The sequence below is a fragment of the Colobus angolensis genome, unplaced genomic scaffold (genome assembly GCF_000951035.1).
Source record: "Colobus angolensis palliatus isolate OR3802 unplaced genomic scaffold, Cang.pa_1.0 Scaffold28, whole genome shotgun sequence".
Lineage (NCBI taxonomy): Eukaryota > Metazoa > Chordata > Mammalia > Primates > Cercopithecidae > Colobus > Colobus angolensis.
The window spans coordinates 6,458,872-6,467,416 of record NW_012116043.1 but is presented as its reverse complement, the minus strand read 5'-3'; the positions used below and the strand labels follow the sequence as shown (position 1 = coordinate 6,467,416).

The following is an 8,545-nucleotide window of genomic DNA, read 5'->3' as shown; positions in this document are numbered from 1 at the left end:
TTTACCCTTTATTGTTTTCAAGGGGCGGGCGAGTTGCGGGGGGCGGGGGGGAATGTTGTGTTTTCTCTTAGGTTTAAACGTTCTCCAAACTCCCTTCCCCCTCGGTCCCTGCCAGATCGATGAGTTCTACGTGGGCCCGGTGCCTCCGAAGCAGGTGACATTTGCCAAGCTGAATGATAACATCCGCGAAAACTTCCTGAGGGACATGTGCAAGAAGTATGGGGAGGTGGAGGAGGTGGAGATTTTGTACAACCCCAAGACCAAGAAGCACCTGGGCATCGCCAAGGTGGTCTTTGCCACGGTCCGGGGAGCCAAGGATGCCGTTCAGCACTTGCATAGCACTTCCGTCATGGGCAACATTATCCACGTGGAGCTGGACACCAAAGGTGAGCCCGGCAGGGGAGGAGCGCGGGGAGACCTGTCAGCCCGACCCTTTCCCTCCCCGCCCCTCCTGCAGCGTGGGGAGGACCACCCCCACTCTTCCTTGGAATTCCCCCCCCCACGCCCCACAACCTTATTTATTTTCTTAGCCCCCTCCTGAAGGTAGAGTCGCGTGGAGCTAAATGTGTTGTCTGTTGCTAGGAGACAGTCTGTAATTTACCAACTGTGCCGGTCCTTGGCCACCGCACCCCTAGGGACCACCCAGAGGCTTCCCCACCGCTGACACCCCCGCAGGCCCCCTCTCTGAGCCCTGGTGGCCTGGGTTTAGACAGTCCCCAGCGTTGCCTGTGTTAGGGGAAGAGGCAGAGTTTGTTTACTTATGGGGGACTGAGGGAGTGCCACTAAGATGCCTTTAAATACATCAAAAGAAGATCTGGAAACTAAAAAGAGAGTCCTCTAAGGATCCAGGGTGTCCCCCGCCCCCTTGCCGCCCCTTCCCCCCTGGAAGTGGCAGCCAATCTGGGGCCGGGAGTGTTGTTTCATTGATAAGGTTCCCCATAGAGCCGCCAGGGAAGAGCAGAGCCGGGAAGAACCGGGTGGGCGGCTCTGGGTGCTCAAGGGTTGACACTGTGTCTTCCCTCCTCTCTCTTAAAGAGACCGCAGCACCTCCCCTGCTCTGGAATCAGCTGGGTGCTCTCTGGAGCTGGCTAGGGAGGCCATACCTTCCACCCTGCGGGTCTTTGGAGGCTCCTGCAGGACCAAGGGGCTTGTAGGACTGGAGGGCATTCCCCAAAGTGTGCCTGAGGCCTCTTTAGGGCAACTCCCATCAATAAAAGAAGGTGCTGAGTGCTTTGAGGGCCAACCAGCTAAGTGGGGAGATGCCATTTGGTCCCTAACCCACCCGGGTCCCCTGGGAAACCCTGCCTGGGAGGGCAAAAGGGCAGCTTCCAGGAATTTTGTGAGCATGGGGTTCAGGGGCAACTGGGACACACCAAACCCAAGGCAGGAAAATCAGAACTTTTCTTTTTTTGCGTTTAATGATTAAAATGTATTGACCGAGCTGTGAGCCGGTGCCGGGGTGGTGATTATTCCACGCACACTTGCCGAGCCTGTGCCTGGTTCTGTTTCTCCTCTCAGGGCACAGCCCTCTTTTTCTGTCCAGTCCACAGTCCCTCCCGCCTCTTTCCCTAGCTTCTCAGTCTCTGGGGGTTGGGGGGCAGTGAGGACCTTGGGTGGTTGCAGCATGATTTCTTCCTGATAATCAAATTGAATGTGGCACCCCCTTCCCTATCACGTGCCCACATTTTAAGGAGCAGCCAGGTCTCAACAAAATTTCATTTCTGCAAAAAAAACCAAAAAACACAAAAGCCCTCAGAGACTGCCAACTAAGTTTGTATTTCAAGAAAGAGACCAGTAAAGTGTAGCTCCAGGAACATGTCTTTTTTGCATATGTAAGCAGCTGCCTCTGAGGCTCTATAAATATCGATAACCCCCGGGCCCTGGTCTGTAAAAGCCTCCTTCTGCTGAGGGGTGGAGGGTTCAAGCCGAAGGTAGTCCCCAGGCCCCCTGGGGCCCTCAGCCTGGTCAGGGCCTGTGTAGTTCACAGTAATGTGCTACTAGAGTGTGTTACAAACTCTGCTGCCCACCTGGCCCCAGATATTTAACAAACTGGGCTTCCCCTCCTCTCACTGCAAACCCCTGGGTATTGAGCAGAAAGGGGAAGATGTGGCTCTTTGGGCACCATGGCCCAGGTAATGCAGGGGTTGGGGGGACTTGGTGTCGCGGGTGGCAGTTCTGGGTTTGGGTTTGGGGGAGTCTCAGCCTCAGGAGACATTAGCTTCTGGATCTCAGGATCAGAAAAATGGTGCAGCTCAGCAGCTTTCTTAAAGAGGTGGGAACCCTGAGTGAGGTGCAGAGGGGTGGGAACTCAGCCACACAGCCTCCCTAGGACTGGGGTCTGGGGCACAAGGGACCCACCGGGGTGCCACACAGGTTGGAATCCCTGTGGGGAGTGCTCCATCCTGGAACCTGAGTCCCCCCTTTCCTGCTCATCCACAGGGGAAACCCGAATGCGGTTCTATGAACTGTTGGTCACTGGCCGATACACCCCCCAGACTCTCCCAGTGGGCGAGCTGGACGCTGTCTCTCCAATTGTGAATGAGACCCTGCAGGTAGGTTTATGGCCGTCAGTCTGCCCCATCGCCAGCTCTTCGATGTGCCCCCCTCCTCTGGAAAGCCTCACCAACTCTCTGATAGGACCCCCAGCCTACCCCCACCTCACTGTCTCCAGCTTTGAAGACCAAGGCCTAGGAGGGTGTGAAACCCGGCCACACCCCCCCCCAATTGGGAGCAGGGCCTAGAGCCCCATTTTCCCAAGCTCTCCTGCAGTGGGGCTCTGAGGGATTGGTTCTGTTTCCTGTGGCCTCTCCCCTCCCCAGCACAGGCTGCGATTCCCACAGACCCAGAGCCTGCCCGGGCCCGCTTTTCCACGTTGATGCCAAACATTGCTGTTTCTTAGTGGGTCCTTAGTGTCTGGTGTCCTGGGCATGTCACTACCCCTAAACCCAGAAACCAGAGTTCACGCCCTGCCTTCCAGAGCAAGACTGACTCCTTCCAGACCACTGCCTCCCAGGACACAGGGACGATTCTCGCATGGGGCGAGTCTCATGCCAGCTCCTCTCTGGCATCAGGCTGACTAGCTGCCACTGGCCTGTTTATCACTTTATTTTTATTTTATTTACTTTTTTGAGATGGAGTCTCACTCTGTCCCCAGGCTGGAGTGCAGTGGCACGATCTTGGCTCACTGCAACCTTCGCCCCCTGGGCTCAAGTGATTCTCTTGCCTCAGCCTCTTGAGTAGCTGGGATTACAGGCACCCACGACCACACCTGGCTAATTTTTGTGTTTTTGGTTAGTAGAGCTGGGGTTTCACCATGTTGACCCAGGCTGGTCTTGAACTCCTGACCTCAAGTGATCCACCCGCCTCAGCCTCCCAAAGTGCTGGGATTACAGGCATGAGCCACTGTGCCTGGCCTCTGTTTATCACTTTAAATCCTAAAACACTGGGTGGCTAGGAGGACAAAGCCCTTGGCCATCCTCTCGTGCACAAGATTGTAGTTCTTGGTCATAATCCTGCCTGGAAAGTCTTTGATTTCTGACAGCCTGAGGCAAAAAGAAAATCCCAGCCTAAACCAAGATGTTATGGTCTTCTCTTTTCTCTATCTCCTCTGGGATCAGGAAAAACCCTCAAGGTTCCCTGGACATATTTGGCTACCCCTAAGATTAGAGAAAAAGTTAGTACCATCATGACACTCCTTCTCAATCTCCCCTTCCTCCATTCCTTATGCTGCAGTTCTAGAGCAGTTTGGCTCTGAGCTCCCCAGCAGCCAGAGTGAGAAGGGAAAACAGCCCTGTTCCATTGCACGTTTTCCCCCAGTAGTCTCACGTCTCTGTCTCTCCTTAGCTGTCAGATGCCTTGAAGCGCCTCAAGGATGGAGGCCTGTCTGCAGGCTGTGGCTCCGGCTCCTCCTCTGTCACCCCCAATAGTGGTGGGACACCCTTCTCCCAGGACACAGCTTACTCCAGCTGCCGCCTGGACACACCCAACTCCTATGGACAGGGCACCCCGCTCACACCGCGCCTGGGCACCCCTTTCTCACAGGACTCTAGCTACTCCAGCCGCCAGCCCACACCCTCATACCTCTTCAGCCAGGACCCCGCAGTGACCTTCAAGGCCCGGCGCCATGAGAGCAAGTTCACCGACGCCTACAACCGCCGCCATGAACATCATTATGTCCACAATTCTCCCGCGGTCACTGCGGTGGCTGGGGCCACAGCCGCCTTCCGGGGTTCCTCAGACCTCCCATTCGGAGCAGTCAGCGGCACTGGGGGCAGCAGTGGCCCCCCCTTCAAGGCCCAACCACAGGATTCGGCCACATTTGCCCACACTCCACCACCCGCCCAGGCAACCTCTGCTCCTGGATTCAAGTCTGCTTTCTCTCCATATCAGACCCCAGTGGCCCACTTCCCTCCACCCCCAGAAGAGCCCACAGCCACAGCCACAGCCACCTTTGGGGCCCGCGACAGCGGGGAGTTCCGGAGGGCACCGGCGCCCCCACCCCTGCCACCTGCTGAGCCTCTGGCCAAGGAGAAGCCAGGCACGCCACCCGGCCCCCCGCCCCCTGACACCAACAGCATGGAGCTGGGGGGCCGGCCCACCTTCGGCTGGAGTCCTGAGCCCTGTGACAGCCCCGGCACGCCCACGCTGGAGTCGTCCCCTGCAGGGCCAGAGAAGCCCCACGACAGCCTGGACTCGCGCATCGAGATGCTGCTGAAGGAGCAGCGCACCAAGCTGCTCTTCCTGCGGGAGCCAGACTCGGACACCGAGCTGCAGATGGAGGGCAGCCCCATCTCCTCCTCCTCCTCCCAGCTCTCCCCACTGGCCCCCTTTGGCACCAACTCCCAGCCAGGCTTCCGAGGCCCCACGCCCCCCTCCTCACGCCCCTCTAGCACCGGCCTGGAGGACATCAGCCCAACACCCCTGCCAGACTCCGATGAGGATGAGGAGCTCGACTTGGGCCTCGGGCCTCGGCCTCCACCCGAGCCAGGCCCTCCGGACCCTGCTGGGCTTCTGGGCCAGACAGCTGAGGTGGCCTTGGACCTGGTTGGAGACAGAACCCCGACCTCAGAGAAGATGGATGAGGTACCACCGTGTCTGTCCATCTGTCTGGGACTGGTTTTGTCTATCTTGTATGTCCCTTTCCCCCCTCAAGCATTTAGCTTGACTAGCTAAGATGCAGAAGCAATGGGGCTAGGAAAGCCAATATAACAGGTGGAACTTAGAGAATAAAAAGGGGATGCAAAAAACACCAAGGGCTGTGATTGAGCAATTGGTTTGGCAGTGAGCTCCCTAGCAGCCATGGAGAGAAGGAAAGCATGGCCTAGTTCTGATGCTCTCCTTGTTAGGTAAGAAGTCAGTTTCTCCTAGGGATACATTCTGGCCTGAGCCTCTTTGGTAGGAGTTTGCTGAGGTTTCAGAGAGTATGCGCTGTGGGGATGGCTCTTGGTCCCCTTGTCTGTTGCGTGACTTGGGAACAATCAGGGAGAGTCTTGGCAGGCAGAGGGGAGGAGAGAAATTGGCCAGAGTACTGTGCTGACCTAAGTGGGGTGAAGCCCCGCAGCACTGTCTCCTAGAGTGTGGTGCCCTCTGAGGAGGGAGAAACCATGGCAGACAGGGAGGGTGCTGAAGTTTCCCTCCTTCTCCCACTGGCTCCAGGGATGAAGGAGTTAAGAGCTAACTTGGGGTGGGGGTGGGGCGCCATTTTGCGAGAAACAGGCGAAGTTGACCATCCCCCACCCTCTCCTCAGGTCCTGGGGTCTCATTGCCTAAACCGCCAGCCTCAGGTAGTCCCGTCCAGGGATTGAGTTGGGGTGAGGGTGCCACGTGCCAGGTTCCCTTGGGAGGGTGCTGGGTCATCCTCCTTGCTCCTTCTCGGTCCAGTCACCTGCTTTGGAGCCGCAGCCCCGGTGGGCATGGACAGCCAGGGGCTTAGACAGAGCTCTGTGTCCCTGTGGGCGGAGGGGAGGACTGCCCCCTTCTTGGGCCCTTTGATTAGGCGGGTCTGGCTGCCTCAGGGAGGAACGAAAGGAACTTGGCTTGCCGGGGAGGGTGCCGCAGGTGGCTGGGGCTCCAGGGGGCCTCCAGGCAGTTCTGGGGAAGTGGTTTCTGGCATCAGGAGGTCCAGGCAGGGGGCCTTGGCAGGGGGCGTTGACAGGTGTGTAGCTGTAGGGGGGCCGCCGGCCCTGGCACCCTCCTCCTCCGCTCCGTCCAGGCTGCCTGGGGTGAAGAGTGTTTACCATGCTGACCATGGTCCAGGGCTGAGAGGCCCGGAGTGGCTGGAGCGAAAGGCAGGCAGAGGCCCCGGGAGCGGGGGTCTGGGACTGCCCGGCCGCCAGCGCAGGGAGCGGCCGAGTCCTGGGAAGCTTCGGGCCGGCCCACGTGCGCCCCCTGCTGGCACCGGGGACTAGTGCCTGGGCTTCCTGCGGCTGAGCGCAGTGCGGGGAGCTGGACCCTGTCCCAGCCTAGGCTGAGGTTGAGGTGGGGGAGCGGCACAGGCGGCGCCAGCCGGGGGTGCAGGGGGAGCTTTTCTACTAAACAGTGGCTGGTCGTTAAAAGTTCAGGCTCAAGTCCTTGAGTCCCGCTAAGCCACCTACTGGTTATGTGACCCTGGGGAAGGCACTTTGCCTTTCTGAGTCTCAGTTTCGTCATCTGCCAAATGGGCCTCTGAGAGTCCCTGCAGCACAGGGCCTCAGCTTAAGTGAGGTGCCGCACAGGATGCTCCAGGGATCGCCAGGCCTGCTGGGCTCCCGGTGCTCAGCAAATTCCTGCCGCTTCTCACTCCGGGACTGCTGGGCGGAGGGAGGGGCAGGGCCGGCCAGGGCTGGAGCGCAGGATCCGCCTCCCTGTGATTGGCTGGCGGCGGCGGCGGCGGCGGCGGCGGCGGCTCTGGTTAACCCTCTGCGTGCCGCGGCGCGCTGTGCTCGGCGCTGTCCAGGACTGATCTGGGGAGTGCTCTTTGAGGATCCACCCGAGCCCGCCTGTCTCTTCTTGATGTACATGGGGATCCTGAGAAGCAGAATGTGCGCGTGCATATGTGTGTATGTGTGTGTGTGTGTGCACACAGAGGGGACCTAGTGAAGTCTAGAGCTTCCTTCTGCTGCCTTAGTTTTGGTAGTTCCCTCCTACTCCGGCACCTGCAGTTTCCCTCTGAGGCCTTCCTCATCTGTAGTCTGACCTCTGATCCTGCAACGTGTACAGATTTCACCTCCAGCCCCACTCCCCCTCAGCCTTCAAAGGTCCCCCCACCCCAATTCCAGGCCTGTCCACTCAGCTCCCTAAAGCCCCACGCCCATCCTTGACACCTCCCACATTCACCCTGAGTCACCACCTCTCTGGATCCAGCTGCAGCCCTGCACTGGGCAGGTCCTGGGCTCCAGCCCTCCTTCTGACTGGCTGTGCCAGGGGGCCACGGCTGAGGCTCTGAGTGTGTTTATTAACTGTCAAAAGGGGTCGGAGCAGAGCCCCCCATCCCCCCGCCCTGTGAGGTTGTCTTTGGGGTAAGAAATGAAACAGCTGTCTGCAGCGCTTAGCCCCACGCGGGCCCGTACTGAGTGTGCAGTCACCAGACTAGGTGAAAGGAGTAATCAAGGAAAAATAAAGAACAACATACTTCCTGTTTATGGGCCTTAGTGCTGCTAAATCCCCTGCTCCAATGTCACCTTTTCTGCCTGGCCGTCTGCTGTAGAGTGAGGACAGCAGGCTCACCGAGAGCACAGGCCGCGGAACCACTTCCTGGTTCAAATCCCGGCTCCATCTCTTCTTGGCTGTGTGGCCTTGGGCAGGTTACTTAAATTCTCTGTGCCCCAGTTTCCTCGTGGGGCAAAAATAGAGTTGAAAATAGGGCTGTTCTGAGGTTTAGCTGAGTTAATAAGTGTGGAGTGTTTAGAAAGGCCCTGGCACATAAGAGATGCTGTGGAAGTGGCAACTATTTCTGCATACAAGTTGCGACAGAATCTCTGAAATTGCAACAGTCTCATCCTCTGTGCCCCACCCCTCTCCCTGCCTTCTTTCTCTCCCTCACGTTTCCCATCTTCACCCTCATCATCCTTTGCCTCTTCTTGCTGGCTCTGCTCCCCGAGAGTAAGATGTTTGCCTCTTCACTTCTGTGTCCCCAGCACCTAGACCAGTGCCTGGCACACAGGTACTGAGCAAATGTTTGTTGAATTGGAATGAATGAATGAATTCTAGTGGTAACTCCACGCGGCAGGGACTGTGATGCCCATTTTGCAAATGAAGAAGCTGAGGCTTGGAGAGACTGAATGGCTTGCACTGAGTCACACAGCTGGGAGTGCCGCTGATTGCTAGTCTTGAAGAGGGGACTCCGAGAGCCACTTGGCCTTCCAGACTCACCTTACTGTCTTTCCCTGCTCTCTCTGCAGGGCCAGCAGTCCTCAGGCGAGGACATGGAGATCTCAGATGACGAGATGCCCTCAGCCCCCATCACCAGCGCCGATTGCCCCAAGCCCATGGTGGTGACCCCAGGAGCAGCAGCTGTGGCAGCCCCTTCCGTGCTGGCCCCAACCCTGCCGCTGCCCCCGCCACCCGG

General features: G+C 58.1%; 1 protein-coding gene across 1 annotated transcript in view; it reads left to right on the top strand.

The window, feature by feature from the left end:
• Nucleotides 1-8,545, top strand: part of SETD1B (SET domain containing 1B) — a 36,832-nt gene that overhangs the window by 977 nt on the left and 27,310 nt on the right. The window contains exons 3-6 of the mRNA XM_011948592.1: nt 87-386; nt 2,440-2,552; nt 3,844-5,082; nt 8,379-8,540. Coding sequence (XP_011803982.1) covers nt 87-386; nt 2,440-2,552; nt 3,844-5,082; nt 8,379-8,540 — 1,814 coding nt within the window. The remainder of the gene's footprint in view (nt 1-86; nt 387-2,439; nt 2,553-3,843; nt 5,083-8,378; nt 8,541-8,545) is intronic.